The sequence below is a fragment of the Somniosus microcephalus genome, chromosome 25 (assembly GCF_052327205.1).
Source record: "Somniosus microcephalus isolate GS21.2 chromosome 25, FLI_Smic_1.0, whole genome shotgun sequence".
NCBI classification, from domain to species: Eukaryota; Metazoa; Chordata; class Chondrichthyes; order Squaliformes; family Somniosidae; genus Somniosus; species Somniosus microcephalus.
The window spans coordinates 28519896-28539972 of record NC_141011.1 but is presented as its reverse complement, the minus strand read 5'-3'; the positions used below and the strand labels follow the sequence as shown (position 1 = coordinate 28539972).

Below are 20077 nucleotides of genomic sequence, written 5' to 3'. Positions count from 1 at the left end.
GGCCAGTTCTGGAGATATCTGTACCAGATCTGGCCTGGGCTGGTACTGATGCCACCCTTCGCCCTCTGATGTGACAGTAAATAGTGTTGACTGATGAGATGCTCACTCAGTATAGCTACAGATGTGGCGAAGGACTGGAGCCGCGTTGCTGAAGAAGACACTGACAGCCATATTCTAGAGACAATGGGCAGGATTTTCATTGGGCCGTGGAGGCGGGATTGGAAGCGTGTGGGGGGTTAAAATCCCGAAATCGGGGTGGGGGGCATGAACCCATCCCGCACCCAACCCGCCTCCATGCCAGTTTCAAACGAGGCGGATACCCGACCCGCATTGGGACCCGCCTCCCCGAGGCGGGAAGGGGATTAGTGCCAATTAGCTGCCTGTTAACAGGTAGTTAACAGGCAGTTTTTAGCCTAATCCCTATTTTTAATGTTGAAGTGTGGGATTCCCAACGGCTCCAAACCATGCCAAGTTAGAGGAGGCGGACCATCGGGATGAAGGGCTTGGGGGGGTCGAGATGTCCGGTGTTCAGGCGAGTGATGGGTGCATGAGTGCAAAGGTAAGTGTGTTTGGTGTGTGTAAAGTGTTTAAAGAAGTTTTACACACCTTTACTGCCTTCCATCCTTCAGGTCTCAGGAGTCTCTCGTCTCACTGGCACAGAAAGCAGAATGGCTGCGAGCTGTCAAAAATTGCAGCATTCAGCTTTCTGTTCCGGGGAGATCTCTAAATCAGCCTGAGAGGAAGGAATTAACCTGGAGTATAGATCGTCAGTGTTTGACAGCTTCAAACAGCTGTCAAACGCTGATATTTCATCTGTCAAAAGGTCTTCAGAATCACAGAATCACAGAAACGCCACAGTGCAGATAGAGGCCATTTCGGCCCATCGAGCCTGCACCGACACATATCCCACCCGATCCCCGTAACCCCTACACCAACACATATCCCACCCTATCCCTGTAACCCCACGTATTTAATCCCCCTAACACTAAGGGTCAATTTATGATAGCCAATCAACCTAACCCGCACATCTTTGGACTGTGGGAGGAAACCGGAGCACCCGGAGGAAACCCACGCAAACACGGGGAGAATGTGCAAACTCCACACAGACAGTCGCCCGAGGCCGGATTCGAACCCGGGTCCCTGGCGCTGTGAGGCAACAGTGCTAACCACTATGCCACCGTGCTGCCCTTGACTGCCCTTGACAGATGAAATATCAATCTGTGATGTCACCTGTTGCCGGGTGGCCCTTAATTGGCCTGCTGAGCCCGCTGGGCGGGCTCAACAAGGTCAATCAAGTCAAAATCGCGTGGGTTGGCTAGAACTCGATGGAGGCGGGACTACAACCCCGAAAGTTGTAGTCCCGCCTCCTACCAGACTCCTCAATGAAAATCCAGCCCAATATCTGGGACTTTCCCTGGTGCTGCTCCCGCTCTGACGCTGTAACTTCACTGGAAGCGCAGTAGAAACCCTGCTTCTGCACAAAAACGCTAAGGTAACTTGCATTCTAACCGTCCAGCATTTTGAGTCAATAGAAACAAGTGAGCAGATGCTTACTTATCTGGGCTTCGTATTGTGTATACTGTGGCTGTAGAGGGTACAAGTGAGTGTCTGGCAGATCATCGTACTGACCCTGAAGCATCACTGCAAAGATAAACAGATGGTGAGACACAGCTCAGAGGAATTCCATATTCAATTTGCTTTATCTGTTGGACAAGGCACAAGAAAAGCTTACATTCTGATAGCTGAACATTCTTTCACCTCTTGCCTTCTGTTAAAGGCAATGGATGTAAATGGGTTACCGATTCGCTATCGTCCATTTTACACCATCTACCCTACACAATGCAGTCTTTCTTTATCTTTCTATTTTATCGATATTTTTAAAGATCAGTTTTCCTCTGAACTTTTCAATAAGCAAAGGAAACCGTTCTGATTGTTTCCAGCCCAACTAATGGGATTGAGCTGAGATTTAATTGGAGATAGCTATAATATAACGTGTGCCACAAGATGGAGGCAGTTCAGAGACGATTCACTAGGTTAATTCCAGAGATGAGGGGTTTGACTTATGAGGAAAGGTTGAGCAGGCTGGGCCTATACTCATTGGAATTTAGAAGAATGAAAGGTGATCTTATCAAAACATATAAGATACTGAGGGGGCTCGACAGGGTAGATGCAGAGAGGATGTTTCCCCTCGTGGGGAAATCTAGAACTCGGGGGCACAGTCTCCGAATAAAGGGTCGCCCTTTTAGAACTGAGATGAGGAGGAACTTCTTCTCTCAGAGGGTCGTAAATCTGTGGAATTCTCTGCCCCAGAGGGCTCTGGATACATTTAAAGTGGAGATAGAAATTTTTTTCCAAGATAAGGGAATGAAGGGTTATGGGGAGCGGGCTGGGGAGTGGCTTTGAGCCCAAGATCAGCCATGATCTTATTGAATGGCGGAGCAGGCTCGAGGGGCCAAGTGGCCTATTCCTGCTCTTAATTCTTATGTTCTTATGTTCTTACCAGTTCCTTTGACTCATTTTATATTTTGTAACGGTTTTCTCTCTGCTGTCCCGAGGGTGTCAACATCTTCCTGGGCTACAGTTCCATGCAACAGCCTTCTGGCTCTCCCCCAAGTGAGCCTAGACCAGGAGTGCCAGCCTGCTGTTCAACTATGGGGACATTACAGTTGAGCCCGCTCCCGGCTTTGCCCCAGATCCACCCACAACCACTTTTGCAACATAGATCACTGAATTCAAGATCAAGATTGGGAACTTTGACTGATCTTTCATTCTCTACCCAGGGACTCCCCACGGCCAATTGTAGTGCCCCTACTGTTGTCCCAACCTAGGATCAGCTAAACCACAGCACAGTGTGGAGGGGGTGGGGAAGCAAGGAAAAAAAAGTGTTTAGCAGAAGTTCCCGTAATTGAAGTGAAGTATTTTTGACGCCACTCCCTCAACACCGCTGCATGTTTTCGTACTCACCGGGTAGACAGAGGAGGACGAAGCAGGCGGCTCTCACAGCCATGTCTGCAGTCAAGATGTCGAGTAGTTAGAATTCCAGGCACACTGTCTGGGAGAACAAGTAGAATGGCGTTAGCAGGAAATATCTGAGAGTTCCACGGACAGATCAGACAGAGCGGCTCCCAGTGAGGCCCCCACCGTTTACAGCTTATGCACAACAGAAGCCAGAGACCGATTTGTTTAACTCACCGTCAGGTACACTGCAGACAGAACAACCCTAACGGAGACAATTCAAAGCGCAAGTACCTCTGTTCCTCCCTCCCAGAGTCTGGGGATACGATTCCCATTTGTGCCACACACAGTGTGTAGTGATGCCCTGCATTAGCTGTAATCTGAAACAGCACCAGGCAGCATAGACAGAAACGGCAATTGTTTCCTAAACACAAATTAACTATTTTTTTCTGTTAATTTTTCAATGTCATGGTTTTGGCGGGGGGGGTGCGGAGATGGAGAAGAGAATGAATTTGGTTAGAGAACATAAACGATTCCATTGAATATTGAAGGCGACAAGGGTTCTGCGTTGTGAGGGTATTGTTGTGTATGGTGTTGGTCATTGCAAGGGATCAGGAGCCCCTCACTGCAACTGGCCTGTGACCCACACAACTTGGTAATGCTGAACAAAATTATCAGCGTGTTCATCACAAGCAATGATTAGTGATAAGTTTCAAGTAAGTCTGTAAGTCAATATATTTGAACAAGTAACAGTAATATACACAAAGACATAAAAAGATATGTGCAAATATAATATACATGTGCAGATATATAACCACACACTTATACACAAAAAGACATATACAGGCGCACAGACACAAACACATACGTATATACTTACACAAACATGCATACAGACACACAACATATGTATTATGTACACATGCACATGGACACAAGAACATATACATATGTACATGTACATACTGCCATATTTAGATACATGAACATATAAACACAGGTACATACACACACATATGCATGTATGCACACACACACAATGTACATATAAAGCACACTGTATATTGTACATGATCCTTTGAAAGTGCGAGTATAAGTAGATAAATCCATTAAAAAAAATCAGTATTTGGGATTTTATAATTAGGGGCATAGAATAGGATGGCAAAAAGATAATGATAAGTTCATACAATGCAATGGTTAGGCCACAATTAGAGTACTGTAGGAAGCTTTGGGTACCCCACAACAGAATGAACATTCAAGCCATAGAAAGCATATAGTGTAGATTCAGCAGGATGATACCAGGGTTAAAAAAGCTGTAGTTATCAGGAGTGACTTGAGATACTGGTACTATTTCCGCTGGAGCAGGGAAAGCTAAGGGAGATTTTATACAGGTTTTTTAAATTCTGAGGGATGAAAGGGCTATTTTCTCTGGTTGAGGAGCCACTGACAAGGGACCACCAATTCAACATTCTCAACTAAGAGAGTGAGGCGAGAGGTTAGGAGAAATTTCTTGCTGCAGATTTATTGGAGCAAGTAACACGTTACCACATGGAGTAGTGGAAACAGATGGTTACATTTAAGGGAAAAGGAGATAAATATTGGAAGCACAGGGAGATACAGGACTATGGGTAGAAAGCAGCTCAGTGGAATTGATTTTGGATTGCACTAGCAAAATTTGTCAAATGGCCGCCATCTGTGCTACAAATGTCTGAGATTCTATGGTATGGATATACAAACTCACATGCTATACACAAATACGTACAAACATATTATATATATATTTGGTTTCACAGACACTGGTATCCCTTTGGCTCCTCGTCCAAGTGGCCATTCTTCAGACAGGCTACTTCTCATGGGGGGACATCATAGCCGAGTTCAATCCTGACCTGACGTCCATGCCCTTTCAGCACAGGTAGTGATGAGATGCAGGACCCTGGCTGATTTTCCTCACCCAGAGGCGGGCACTCTGAGACTGATAGTAGTGCCCCCAACGCGCCCCCGCCCCCGCCCCCAACTGGGATCAGCTAACTCAACACAGAACTGGGGTTGAACTCGGGACTTCCCTGGTCTGCATGGGTCAGTACCCCACCAGGCACTTGCTTTACCAAGTGAGACAGTCACCTGGAGGAAAAAAAAATGTGAATTATCTGGTAATTCAAATTAAGCAATTTGTTTCAGTGAGTCTTCGGCTTATTGGTAGCATTCCTGAGTCAGAAGGTGCAGGATTCGACCCCCGCTGCGGACAGTCCCAGCGAGTGGAGACCAGAGCCCCAGCTCTGAATTCTGGGTTGAGATCCAGTGGATACTTGTGTTCGCTGGTTCCCCTCATCATTTGGGTTGTGGGAGCCCATAAAACCCTCCTGCCCTAAAGGACTAACCACCCCATCATGGCCCGACATTAATCAGCCTGCAAATCCTTCCACTACTTCATATTATTCTCCAAGGGAAGTGAGGGAAGATGTGAAAACAACAAGGACAGGAATTTAGAAACTTCAAATTCGAGGAGTGGACTGTACAGCAGACTGTCCTCACATCTCTCTCTCTTTCTCTGCTCCCCCTCCGCCTTCTCCCCCCACTCCCCACCCCCCCGAAGGTCAGGGATTCAAGTCCCACTACAGGTCTCTAGAACATCATTTTAGGTTCACATTCAGTGCATTACTGAGTGAGTTCTGCATTGTTGGAGGTGCTGTATTTCGGATGAGGTGTTAAGCAGAGGCCCCATCTACCTACATGGACGTAAAGGATCGTTTGGCATTATTTGAAGAAGAGCAGGGGAGTTCTCCCGCTGTCCGGGGTAATACTGAACCCTCAACAAACATCATCAAATCAGATTAAACGGTCAATCGTCTCATTGCTGCTTGTGAGAACTTGCTATGAAGCACTTTGAAACATCCTGAGGACATGAAAGGCACTGCAAGTTCTTTCTTTCGTTCCCTCCCTTTCCCCCTCTAACCCTCTTTTACCTAAACTTCTCCTTTACCCTATCTCACTTCATGTTCATCTCCCTTTGTCTCCTTCTGCTCTGTTTCTCCCTCTCACGCTCCCACCACCTCCCTCTTTGTCCCTTCCTCAACCTCTCTCTATCTCCCTCGCCATCTCACTAATACACACACATATTTACTGAGTGATGTTATTACTGAGGAGGAACAGACTCCCGTTTGCTTAACCCTGCAGTGACCCCCATTGGGCTGTTTGGGGGCCTGTTTTGATGCTCCACTCGCCCCTCCATGTTGTGACCAAGCGCGGAATGAATGCATCCTCCCTGCCTTGCGCCTGTTCGGTTTCCCAAAAACACAGAAAATTAGCAGGTTGCAGCTGCCATCGCTAACAGAGATTTGGGGGAGGTTTTTTTTAATTAATTTATTTCTCAATGTTTTCATTTTTTTCTGCTTTGGGCCTGTCCTCTCTGGTAGTCCTGGTGTTACTGATTGTGGGTCTGTTCTCCAGCTGTGTACTGAGGGGTGGGGTTATCAACGCTCCTGGCAGCTCCCTGCAGCTCGACACCAGCTCGTGTTGTTAGGATTGGTCATCAGTTTTTGTTAAAACGCAAATGTTAGCTGAAACCCAAAGTGCCCTGAACACTCCGCTCCAGACATCCCCTCCTCCCAATCACACCGGTAAAGGGACGTGTCTGTCAAACACTGAGCCAGTCCCACAGGAGAGGAGAGTCCATGACTAGTTTGGTGAGGATGTGCGTGTGTGAATCCCACCAGCCCTGGAGACCCCCAAGGCGTATGTGAGGGTGAAAGCCCTCAGCGAATGGGGCGGGGGGGTTGAAACTGCTCCAAGCTGGAGGCCCCTCGGTATAGGCTGCAGATAGCCTCTGTAACCCGAGACAGATCACCTCCGGCCTCTCAGGAATCATCTTCCTGTAATCATTTAAGGTACCTTGGCACTGGTCAAACTACTGTTATATAAGTGTTAAATCAAACTTCGGTGAGAGCCAATGGCAGGGGAGGGTGGGAGGAAATGGGTGAATATTTTCAAGGAACAGCAATTATGCAGCTGTAATTCTTAAATCCCATTCAGTCGCCAAAGCTGGTGTGGAGCAGGAAAGGATTCCTGACCCCACCAGACCATACTAGATCAGTGCGAGGTCACCTAATAATTTCAATAAATCAGGCAGGCGCCCGTGCCAGAATGATTTTGAGCTTCCGTTAGATGGGGATGCAGCTTCAAAATCAGAGGTCTGCACCTAATCAGCCCCTTTTATAAGGAGGCTGAATTAAAACATTTAGTCAGAACAATTCTGGGGTCTTCCAGGCCATTCTCCAAGCCTGGAGACTCTTGTGGATCCCACTTCCACAAAGCCATGGACATGGGTGCCAGTAACTTTCTGCCTGAAACCGCAAGAAATCTCAGCAGCCCTGCCTCCTTTTATGGCCATTTATGAGGCAGACAGAATGAGAGGGACTTTTGAGGGAGAGAAACTCCTGAGGAAGAAATACATTAAAGGGTGCAGTGGAAGAGCAGGAAGCTTTGGTGTGCAGCTGGCTAGGGTCCAGTGGGTCAGAATGACCTGCTTGCTGCTGCCTGCGTCGTCCCACCCCCGCAGGAGATCCCAACGGGTATCTTTGAGGCAGATACTCGGCATTGCCAGGTCTCGCCCAATATTCCACCCCCGCCAGTTCACTCCTGCTGCTTCTGTGCCAGGACTCTGCCCCATCCTCACCCACTCAGAGCCCTGAACCTCCATCGGCCCAGTCCTTACCAGTTTCCACTGGCTCCCTGTGCCCCTACCAATCAGCTTCAAGGTCTTCAAATACCTCATCTACCTTTCTTCAGCAATCTCCTTCAGCCTTATCCTCCTGCTCACACCCTTTGTTACTCGACACTGGTCTACTTTCTCTGTGCTCTTCGCTCCATCATCAGTAGTTGTGCTTCCAGCTACCATGCCCTGCTTTCTAGAACTCATTCCCAAAATCCCTCCACCTTACCTCCTCACTCCTGCTTTCAAAGCCCTGCTAAGGACCTTTCTCTTCGACCTACACCGCAAATCCATTCTACATGGTCTTTTCCACTTGGTGTCCATTTTTCTTCTTCTCTTCTGTATAAAGTGTGCAGGACATCTTTCCAATGTGATGAGTGCAGTATGCATGCAAGTTGCTGTTGAATAGAAGCTGAATACAGGTAGGCCTCAGGCTTTTTACTCCCTCTGAGGATCAGAGGTTTGTGTTGCACATTGCCAATTTATTTGGCTCTCAGAGATTTACAATATTTCTGTGTCTCCAATCTTCTTATGTCAGCTGTGGCTCAGTGGGTAGCACTCTGGGTCTTGAGTTAGAAGGTTGTGGGTTCAAGTCCCACTCCAGAGACTTGTGCACAAAAGTCTAGGCTGACACTCCAGTGGAGTGCTACACTGTCGGAGGTGCCGTCTTTCGGATAAGACGTTAAACCGAGGCCTCGTTTACTCGCTCAGGTGGACGTAAAAGATCCCATGGCACTATTTTGAAGAAGAGCAGGGAAGTTGTCCCCGGTATCCTGGTCAATATTTATCCCTCAATCAATATCACAAAAACAGATTATCTGGTCATTATCACATCGCTGTTTGTGGGAGCTTGCTGTGCGCAAATTGGCGGCCACGTTTCCTACATTACAACAGTGACGACACTTCAAAAGTATTTAATTGGCTGTAAAATGCTTTGGGACATCCTGAGGTTGTGAAAGGTGCTATATTTCTGTGAAAACGTTAGTGGGAGTGGTATACAGACCTCCAAACAGTAATGCGGAGGTTGGGGATGGCATTAAACGGGAAATTAGAGATGCATGCAATAAGGGCACAGCAGTTATCATGGGTGGCTTTAATCTACATATAGATTGGGCTAACCAAATTAGTAACAATACTGTGGAGGAGGAATTCCTGGAGTGTATACGGGATGGTTTCCTGGACCAATATGTCGAGGAACCAACTAGAGATCAGGCCATCTTAGACTGGGTATTATGTAATGAGAAAGGATTAATTAGCAACCTTGTGCGAGGCCCCTTGGGTCAGAGCGATCATAATATTATCGAATTCTTCAATAAGATGGAGAGTGAAATAGTTGACTCAGAGACTAGGGTCCTGAATTTAAATAAAGGAAACTACGATGGTATGAGGCGCGAGTTGGGTAGGATTGATTGGGGAATGTTACTCAAAGGGTTGACGGTGGATAGGCAATGGCAAACATTCAAAGATCGCATGGATGAACTACAGAATTTGTTCATCCCTGTTTCGCATAAAAATAAAAATAAAAAGGTGACTCAACCGTGGCTAACAAGGGAAATTAGGGATAGCATAAGATCCAAGGAGAGGACATATAAATTGGCCAGAAAAAGCCGTAAACCTGAGGATTGGGAGCAGTTTAGGATTCAGCAAAGGAGGACAAAGGGATTAATTAAGAGGGGGAAAATAGAGTATGAGAGTAAGCTTCCAGGGAACATAAAAACTGACTATAAAAGCTTTTTTAAATATGTGAAGAGAAAAAGATTGGTGAAGTCAAGCGTAGGTCCCTTGCAGTCAGAATCAGGGGAATTTATAATGGGGAACAAAGAAATGGCAGACCAATTAAATACATATTTTGATTCTGTCTTCACAAAGGAGGACACAAATAACCTTCCAGAGATGTCGAGAACATAGGGTCTAATGAGAGGGAGGAACTGAAAGAAATCAGTATTTGTAGGGAAATGGTGTTAGGGAAATTGACGGGATTGAAGGCCGATAAATCCCCAGGGCCTGATAATCTACATCCTAGGGTACTTAAGGAAGTGGCCCTAGAAATAGTAGATGGATTGCTGGTCATCTTCCAAAATTCGATAGACTCTGGAACAGTTCCCATGGATTGGAGGGTAGCTAATGTTACCCCACTATTCAAAAAAGGTGGTAGAGAGAAAACGGGGAATTATAGACCGGTAAGCCTGACATCGGTCGTGGGGAAAATGCTGAGTTCATTATAAAAGATGTAATAGCAGAGCACTTGGAAAACAATGACAGGATCGGACAAAGTCAACATGGATTTACAAAAGGTAAATCATGCTTGACTAATCTACTGGAATTTTTTGAGGATGTAACTGGTAGAATAGATAAGGGAGAACCAGTGGATGTGGTGTACTTGGACTTTCAGAAGGCTTTCGATAAGGTCCCGCATAAGAGATTAGCGTGTAAAGTTAAGGCACATGGGATTGGGGGCAAGGTACTGACTTGGATAAAGAACTGGTTGGCAGACAGGAAGCAAAGAGTTGGAATAAATGGCTCTTTTTCCGAGTGGCAGGCAGTGACTAGTGGGGTACCGCAGGGATCGGTCCTGGGACCCCAGCTATTCACAATATATATAAATGATCTAGACGAGGGAACTAATGTAATATCTCCAAGTTTGCAGACGACACAAAGCTGAGTGGGCGTGTGTGCTGTGAGGAGGATGCCGAGAAACTCCAGTATGATTTGGACAGGTTGGGTGATTGGGCAGAAGCATGGCAGATGCTGTATAATGTGGATAAATGCGAGGCTATCCACTTTGGTGGCAAAAACAGGAAGGCAGATTATTATCTGAACGGCAATAGATTGGGAGAAGGGGAAGTGCAATGAGACCTGGGTGTCCTTGTGCACCAGTCGCTGAAGGTAAGTATGCAGGTGCAGCAGGCGGTTAAGAAGGCAAATGGTATGTTGGCCTTCGTAGCGAGAGGGTTCAAGTACAGGAACAAGGATGTCTTGCTGCAGTTGTACAGGGCCTTGGTGAGACCACATCTTGAGTATTGTGTGCAGTTTTGGTCGCCTTATCTGAGGAAGGATGTTCTTGCCATGGAGGGAGTGCAGCGAAGATTCAACAAGCTGATACCTGGGATGGCAGGAATGACGTATGAGGAGAGATTGGGTCGATTGGGCTTATACTCGCTGGAGTTTAGAAGAATGAGAGGGGATCTCATTAAAACTTATAAAATTCTAACAGGACTAGACAGACTAGAAGCAGAAAGGATGTTCCTGATGGCCGGGGAGTCCAGAACCAGGGGTCACAGTCTAAGGATAAGGGGTAAGCCATTTAGAACAGAGATAAGGAGGAATTTCTTCACCCAGAGAGTGGTGAGCCTGTGGAATTCTCTACCACAGAAGGCAGTGGAGGCCAATTCATTAAATATATTCAAGAAGGAGTTAGATATATTTCTTAAGGCTAAGGGGATCAAGGGATATGGGGAGAAGGCAGGGACAGGGTACTGAATTTGGATGATCAGCCATGATCTCATTGAATGGCAGAGCAGGCTCAAGAGGCCGAATGGCCTACTCCTGCTCTTATCTTCTATGTTTCTATATAAATGCAAGTCTTTTCTTTTTTCACATCCAACACAATACTTAACTCAGAGGGTTTGTGTGATTATTTATTGCATTGGTTCCTTGGGACTCTCACAGCGGTTGCTTCTGTTTCTGCAGCAGTTATAGGGGAGGTTGTGTGTTTTGGCTGATTCTCCAGTCATATGCGCACTGCCCCCCATTTCCTTCCAGTCGCAGTTATTGATGCACTGGGTTCCAACTTTAGCTCTCCTAAAAATCCTGGTATGTCTGGTATCCAGGACGTATTTAGTGAGCTGGAGTTAGGTAATCTCACCCAGGACAACAATTGGAGCACTACTGCCAGGCTTGAGGGGGGGGATGCGAGATCAGCTAGGGTTCCCGCTCCTGATCCTTATTCAGTGACACCAACTGGAAAATCCACGTATGTGGAGGTTGAGTGAAGGCAGAATCGGGCTCAACTGTAACGCTCCCTAAAAATCCCAACGACGCTCTTGTCTAATCTCACGCATGAGGAATAGCCATTTAGGTGAGGGTGGAGAGCAGCCCGTGGGACAGAACCCCAGCAAGAGTCAAGATCAGAATGTAGAGAGTTGGAGGAAAAAAAGACACTTTCCACCTTCGGTTATCCCTGAGTAGAGAGCACCTCAGATAACTGGAGCCAATTTTACACCGTTACACTTTCCAACTTTGTGATTTAGGTGATGGAGAGTGTCCCACAATTTGTACAATCCAATTCCACCATCCTCTTAGCTGTGAATGGTGAGAGGCGGGTCCTTGTAATGTCTGATTGAGAGTTTCTGGGATGTGAGTTTGTCAAATTGTTTAGCATCCCGTTTCTGCTGAGAGAAAGAGATCTGCTTTCATTCTTCAGTCTGATTGTAGTGAGCGCGTTAAAGGAATGAGCCACGAAATCCACAAGGAATAGTGTGGCCACAGGCAAGATAACAGTTCAAAGTGATTGCTGAGGGAAGGGAGGGGGTTCACAACCAGCCGCAGCCAACAGTGAACCTGCGCCGGGCCCCACAGCGAACACAACAAAGGGCCACAAGCAGTCTGGACAGAGCTGCCTGTCTTGAGCACAAACAGGGGTAACAGAAGTGAGTAACACACAGTGTGGGACTGCACAGAGCGACCCACCGCCATCTGCAGCCCTGCGGCAATAGATTGGGAGAAGGGGAAGTGCAACGAGACCTGGGTGTCCTTGTGCACCAGTCGCTGAAGGTAAGCATGCAGGTGCAGCAGGCGGTTAAGAAGGCAAATGGTATGTTGGCCTTTGTAGCGAGAGGATTCGAGTACAGGAACAAGGATGTCTTGCTGCAGTTGTACAGGGCCTTGGTGAGACCACACCTTGAGTATTGTGTGCAGTTTTGGTCGCCTTATCTGAGGAAGGATGTTCTTGCCATGGAGGGAGTGCAGCGAAGATTCACCAGACTAATACCTGGGATGGCAGGAATGACGTATGAGGAGAGATTGGGTCGATTGGGCTTATACTCGCTGGAGTTTAGAAGAATGAGAGGGGATCTCATTGAAGCTTATAAAATTCTAACAGGACTAGACAGACTAGATGCAGGAAGGATGTTCCCGATGGCGGGGGAGTCCAGAACCAGGGGTCACAGTCTAAAGATAAGGGGTAAGCCATTTAGGACTGAGATGAGGAGGAATTTCTTCACCCAGAGAGTGGTGAACCTGTGGAATTCTCTACCACAGAAGGCAGTTGAGGCCAATTCATTAAATATATTCAAGAAGGAGTTAGATATATTTCTTAAGGCTAAAGGGATCAAGGGATATGGGGAGAAGGCAGGGACAGGGTACTGAGTTTGGATGATCAGCCATGATCTCATTGCATGGCGGAGCAGGCTTGAGCGGCCGAATGGCCTACTCCTGCTCCTATCTTCTATGTTTCTATAACGGAAATAGGGCACCACCTCATGCAATGCCCCACGCAACGCGCTGCTCAGTAAAGTGAGCCTCTATCTGTCATAGAATCATAGAATAGCATATCACAGAAAGAGGCCATTCGGCCCATCGAGTCTGCGCCGGCTCTTTCGAAGAACAATCCAGTTAGTCCCATTCCTCCGCTCTTTCCCCTATCCCTGCAATTTTTTCTCCTTCAAGTATTTATCCAATTCCCTTTTGAAGGCTGCTATTGAATCCGTTTCCACCGCCCTATCAGGCAGCGCATTCCAAACCCTAACCACTCGTTGCGTAAAAAGGTTTATCCTCACGTCGCCTCTGGTTCTTTTGCCAATCACCTTAAATCTGTGACCCCTCGTTATCGACCCTTCAGCCATTGGAAACAGTTTCTCTATCTAAACCCTTCATGATTTTAAACACCTCTATCAAATCTCCTCTTAGCCTTCTCCGCTCTAAGGAGAACAACCCCAGTCTATCCACGTAACTGTAATCCCTCATCCCTGGAACCATTCCAGTAAATCTCCTCTGTACCCTCTCCAAAGCCTTCACATCCTTCCTAAATTGTGGTGCCCAGAATTAGACACAATACTCCAGCTGGGGCTGAACCAGTGTTTTATAAAGGTTTAGCATAACTCCCTGGCTTTTGTACTCCATGCCACAATTTATAAAGCCCAGGATCCCATAGCTTTATTAATTGCTTTGTTAACCTGTACTGCCACCTTCAAATATTTGTGCACAAACACCCCCAGGTCTCTCGGTTCCCCCTTTAAAATTGTACCGTTTAGCTTGTATTGTCTCTCCTCCTTCTTCTTACCAAAATATATCACCTCACACTTTCTGCGTTAAATGTCATCTGCCATGTGTCCGCCCATTCCACCAACCTGTCTATGTCCTCTGGAAGTCATTTAAAAAAAATATTTGTTCCTGGGATGTGGGCGTCGCTGGCAAGGCCAGCATTTATTGCCCATCCCTAATTGCCCTCGAGAAGGTGATGCTGAGCCACCTTCTTGAACCGCTGCAGTCCGTGTGGTGATGGTGCTCCCACAGTGCTGTTAGGGAGGGAGTTCCAGGATTTTGACCCAGCGACGATGAAGGATCGGCGATATACTTCCTAGTCAGGATGATGTGTGACTTGGAGGGCAACTTGCAGGTGGCGGTGTTCCCATGCGCCTGCTGCCCTTGTCCTAGGTGAAAGAGGTCGCGGGTTTGGGAGGTGCTGCCGAAGAAGCCTTGGCGAGTTGCTGCAGTGCATCTTGTAGATGGTACACACTGCAGCCACGGTACGCCGGTGGTGGAGGGAGTGAATGTTTAAGGTGGTGGATGGGGTGCTAATCAAGCAGACTGCTTTGTCCTGGATGGTGTCGAGCTACTTGAGATCTTCCTCACTGTTTACTACACTTCTGAGTTTTGTATCGTCTGTAAATTTTGAAATTGTGCCCTGTACCCCAAGTCCAAATCATTAAGGTATATCAAAAACAGCAGTGTTCATAGTACTGAACCCTGGGGAACACCATTGTATACCTCCCTCCAGTCCGATAAACAGCCAGTCACCACAACTCTCTGTTTTCTATCCCTTAGCCAATTTTATATTTATGCTGCTACTGCCCCTTTTATCCCATGGGCTTCAGTTTTGCTAACAAGCCTATTATGTGGCACTTTATCAAACGCCTTTTGAAAGTCCATATACACAACATCAACTGCACCGCCCTCTTCTACCCTCTCTGTTAACTCATCAAAAAACTCACAACTCGATTTGCCCTTAACAAATCCATGCTGGCTTTCCTTTATTAGTCCGTGCTTGTCCAACTGGCTGTTAATTTTCTCCCGGATTATTGTTTCTTAAAGCTTCCCCACCACCGAGGTTAAACTGACTGGCCTGTAATTGCCAAGTTTATCCTTCTCCCCTTTTTTGAACAAGGGTGTAACATTTGCAATCCTCCAGTCCGCTGGCACCACCCTTGCCTTATTGTAAACTAGCTGGAGTGCCCGGCGGTGTCGAGGGTTTTTTGAGGGCATGTTGTTATGAAAAACGTAGAAATCATTTTTTATATATATAAATGAGTTTGTCTGTCTGTCTGTCTGTGTGTGAAGGAGAGAGAGAGAGAGGGAAAGAGAGAGAGAGACTGGGGGGGGGGGAGAGAGGCCCAGGGATCGAGAGAGAGACTGGGGGGAGAAGAGAGAGACTGGGGGGGAGAGAGAGAGAGAGACTGGGGGGGGGAGCGAGAGAGAGAGAGACTGCGGGTGAAGAAGGGCGGCCGCCATTTTGTGAGGTCAGCGGGAAGTTCCCTCACCCTCTCTCCCTCCCCCTCTCTCTCCAACCCCCTCTCTCTCCCTGCCCGTCTCTCCCCTCTCTCTCCCTGCCCCTCTCTCCCCGCTCTCTCTCCCTCCCTCTCTCTCCCTCCCTCCCCTCTCCCTCCCTCTCCCTCTCCTCTCCCTCCGACTCACCACGGTACCAGAACGGAGCATATCCGACACCGGGAATCCGGGTGCCCATCGCTCCAAAGCGAGCCCGGGGTTCCTCATGGTTAACGCGGCAGGCCTTTGGACCCGGTTGGCCGGGCGGCAGTGGAACGCCTTTCGCTCCGGACTCCCGTGTCCGATATCGGTCGGGGACGGCTCGTGTGAAAGGCCCGGTTTTCCCGGTCCCGCACTCACAGCAAGAGAGAGAGGGGGAAGGAGAGAGAGAGGGAAGGAGAGAGAGAGAGAGAGGGAAGAAGAGAGGGAAGAGCAGAGAGAGAGGGGGGGGGAAGGAGAGAGAGAGAGAAATTTTTTAAGCTTCAGGCCCAGCCGGTCTGTAATGGCCGCCACTCACCTCAGTAACGGCAGTTTGAAGGATTAGGCCCCGCCCACAAACGCCATGAAACGCCCCCCGTGACGCACCGATTGGTCAACCATCAGGTCACTGAACTGTAGGATTGGTCAACCATCACGTCACTCAACGCTAATGAGCGGTAGGATTGGTGAACCGCTAATGAGCGGATTTCTTTCCGTTTTTTGAACGTTTTTTGTCTACTGTCCGAACAATTTTTGTCTGACCAAAAAGTAAAGATACCTAGTAGACTCCTCTAATCATAAGCTTTCTTTTGATATAACATATGTGTAGGTACGCGCTATAACTTTTGAGTGATGCCCGGAGAGACAGACAGACAGACAGACAGAACTATCCTTTTATATACGATAGCAAAATACTGCAGATGTTGGAAATCTGAAATAACAACAGAAAATGCTGGAAAAACTCAGCAGGTCAGGCCTTTTATATATATAGATTATTACTATTTTAAGATCATAAGATTTATTAAACAGATTTGTTAAGGTCAAATCATTTAGTGTGTGGTTTTGATGGAATTTAACATTTATGAGCTTCCCCCCCCCCCCCCACGGCTCAGGAGGTAGGCGCACAACCCTGGGCCTCTTGTGCATCCCCCACTCCCTTCGCCCCACCATTGACGGCTATGCTTTCAGCCGTCTAGGCCCTAAGCTCTGGAATTCCCTCCCTAAAACTCTCCGCCTCTCTACCTCTCTCTTTTCCTTTAAGATGCTCCTTAAAACCTACCTCTTTGACCAAGCTTGGGATACGGTAGCATAGTGGTTATGTTACTGGACTAATAATCCAGTAGGCCTGAGTTCACAATCGCCACCATGGCAGCTGGGGAATTTAAATTTCTGTTAATTAAATTAATCTGGAATACAAAGATGGTATCAGTAATGGATTGTCTTAAAACCCCATCTGGTTCACTGATGTCCTTTAGGGAAGGAAATCTGCCGTCCTTACCCGGTCTGGCCTACTCCAGACCCACAGCAACCTGCTTGACTCTTACCCGCTCTCTGAAATGGCCAAGCAAGCCACTCAACTGTATAAGGCGGCTTACCTCCACCTTCTCAAGGGCAATTAGGGTTGGGCAATAAATGCTGGCTTTGCCAGCGATGCCCACATTCTGTGAGTGAATTTTAAAAAAAAAGCTTCTGGTCACCCTGTCCGAATAGCTCTTTCTTTGGCTTGGTGTCAATTGCTGTTTGCTAACGCTCCTGTGAAGCGCCTTGGGATCTTTTTTACTGCGTTCGGGGCGCTATATAAATGCAAGTTGACAATATGATGGCAAAGCACGTTAGGAATGGTTTAGAAGCAGCATCTCTATTGGTAAAATGGAGTTCATCCTGTGGGAGATCACTGGATGACATTCCAGCCCTTTCAGGGCTGCAAGCCAGGTCTGTGTCATTTAGAAGCCTCACAGTTCAGCTTTCTCTGCGGGAGTCCCTGCTGTGTTCTGGCAGACCTGCAGTTGCTGAAATCCACATCTGGGTGTAATTACTGTGCATCCTCCACCCCCCCCCCCCCCCCTCCCTCCCCATACACAAACACACACACACACACACACCTCCCCCACCTCCAGCTCCACATCGCGGGGCTTCAGACTCTCCAGGAGAACAAAGAGCTTTGGCTTCTGAGTTACAGTTTGTTTTTCAGGCACACGTCCTGAAATTAACTTTTTAAATTATAAAAAAAAAGTTGATTCAGCTATGAAGCTGGACTTCAAGGATCAGCATCAGGTATTTTTCCTGAAGGAATATCTGTGTGAATCAGGCTGAAATATTGTTGGATAGACAATTATTTAGAGCACAGAGCGAGGAGCAGTTCACACCTCACAGGGTGATTAAAGCCTTACCTCTAATTGGGATAAAAAGACAAAATCCATTTTCCGACAACCTGATCCCCCCTCCCTTTCTCTTTGTTTAAATTTAATTTGTACAACTCCCAATAGTTTCTAATTATTTAACAGAAACAGATATGAAACACAGTTCCCCTTTCAGCTGGAGATTTTGAAATTTTATCTAAAGTTAGAGCTTGATGTGATCAGAATGCCACAGACTGCAGGAAAGTACAGATAGTTTGCGATCTCAGCCTGCATTTGTGGGTCTGAAGGCAGGCAAGCCGGGGGCTTTGCTCTCCTACACAATATCCAGTATATATTCATCTTGTTCTTACCAGATCCTCTTGTGGAACTCTCCAACTGCGCTCCGAGTGAGTCTGACTGAAACACACTCCAGATGGCACATCAGCTCCTGCTCCTGCCGCTGGACGCCACTGGGTCTTAAAGCCTGGTTATTTAGCAGCACTGTAACTCCAGTAATGAGGGTGACTAACAAGCTGTCAGCAATTAAGTAAATGTTTAGTAGCTGTTGCAGAGCTGACAGCTCGTTAAGGTAAGCGCCACCAGAAATATTTCAGTCATTCATTCCGGAAGATCCCTCTCCCATCTCTGCCTTCTAATCTCTCTCTCCATCACAGTCTTTCCTTTATTTTATGGATACAACTATGGTCAGTGCTCCACCGAACTTTCCTCTCTTGTTCCTGACACCCACCCGCGCACTCTTTCTCCCCTTGTCTCGTCAGTTTTATTCCTTGACCGCTTTCTCCCCTCCTCTCCTGAAGGTGTTGACTCAGTGCTGGGGCGCAGTTCTGCAGGTGCTGGTTATCCTCTGGTGCCTCACCTAACTGGCCATTATTAATGTGTGAGCCTAGGTAGTCAATCTTGATGGGCTATTCCACCATGTAAGTCATCACAACTGAGCCCAATCTTGCCCTCACTCAACATTCACACTCATGCACTTTCCAGCAAAAGTTATTGGAGACTGATCGGGAGTGAGAACCCTGGCTGATTTCTCCCCCCCCCTTTCCTAACCTAAAGGCACTGAGGCCAATTGTAACTTTCCTATTACGGCCCCATTTGAACTCAGACTAAGCACAGACTGAGCAGTATCCAGACTCACTGGCCAACCGCCAGTCCATGCAGCCGCCTCGTCCAGTGCCCATTGACCAACCAATGCCCCCCCCTAAAATTCTCCTGCCTGGAGTCTATCTGGCGCAGGGAACTGAGCTGTGGAAGCTGCCCAGGTGATGGGTACACAATCTGTAAGAATGTTCCCGGTGACCCTGTGCACAAACAGAATGGAAACCTGCACTCAGGCGGTTGTGTGGAACACAAGGCCTTGGGAAAGTTCTGACGAAGGGTCATTGACCTGAAACGTTAACTCTGTTTCTCTCTCCACAGATGCTGCCTGACCTGCTGAGTATTCCAGCATTTCCTGTTTTTATTTCAGATTTCCAGCGTTCCCAAAAGGGAAGGTCTGTGATAGGATGGAAGTCAGGAGAGATTAAGAGACAAAAGGGATGATGGTGCAAGGCAAAAGGAGATGGTAATGGGACAAGTTAAGAAACAAAAGATGACTCTCGATGAAGTGTAAATGGCACTGGCAGAATCATCAACAGCTGTCATGTGTGAGAGAGGGAAATAAATGATAGGGGCCGAAGTTATGGCCTGAAATTGTTGAACTCGATGTTGAGTCCAGAAGGCTGTAAAGTGTCTAATCGAAAGATGAGGTGCTGTTCCTCGAGCTTACGTTGAGCTTCACTGGAACAGTGCAATAGGCCGAGGACGGAGAGATCAGAGTGGGAGTGGAGCAGAGAATTCAAGTGACAGGCGACCGGAAGCTCGGGGTCACCCTTACGGTGAACGGAGGTGTTCCGCAAAGCGGTCGCCCAATCTGTGTTTGGCCTCCCCAATGTAGAGGAGATCGCATCGCTACTGAGGCAAATTGGAGCACGTGCCACTGCTACCTTACTTGAGATCAGCACAGACCTGGAATGGAACGTGAGAGCATCTGGTGTCGATGGTTCAGTATAGGGGTGGTGCATTAACTCAGGTCAGGTAACCTGCTGCTTCTTGGGGGTAAAAATCGATTTGCGCCCAAAAATGGACATATAGGGGGCGCAGGGAACGATCCCTGTGCCTGAATGGATGGGCCCGAGGCACACCTAATATTGGGCCTCGGATATCATTATCATTGAACCAGTGAGCCACAGACATCAAATGGGCATTCCCAGGCAGCTCGCCAAAGAAGAGGCCTCGAAGATCGGGCCTCTGCATCACCAGCACCTCAGGTAAGTCC

General features: G+C 47.5%; 1 protein-coding gene across 2 annotated transcripts in view; it reads right to left on the bottom strand.

Moving 5' to 3' along the window:
• Positions 1-18195, bottom strand: part of mfap2 (microfibril associated protein 2) — a 50681-nt gene extending 32486 nt beyond the window's left edge. For both annotated transcript variants that reach the window (XM_085966976.1, XM_085966977.1), the window contains exons 1-3: positions 18114-18195; positions 2965-3052; positions 1555-1641 (exon numbers count right to left, since the gene is read on the bottom strand). In XM_085966976.1, the coding sequence (XP_085823102.1) occupies positions 1555-1641; positions 2965-3007 (130 nt within the window). In that variant the 5' untranslated portion in view covers positions 3008-3052; positions 18114-18195. The remainder of the gene's footprint in view (positions 1-1554; positions 1642-2964; positions 3053-18113) is intronic.
• Positions 18196-20077: the final 1882 nt, after the last annotated feature.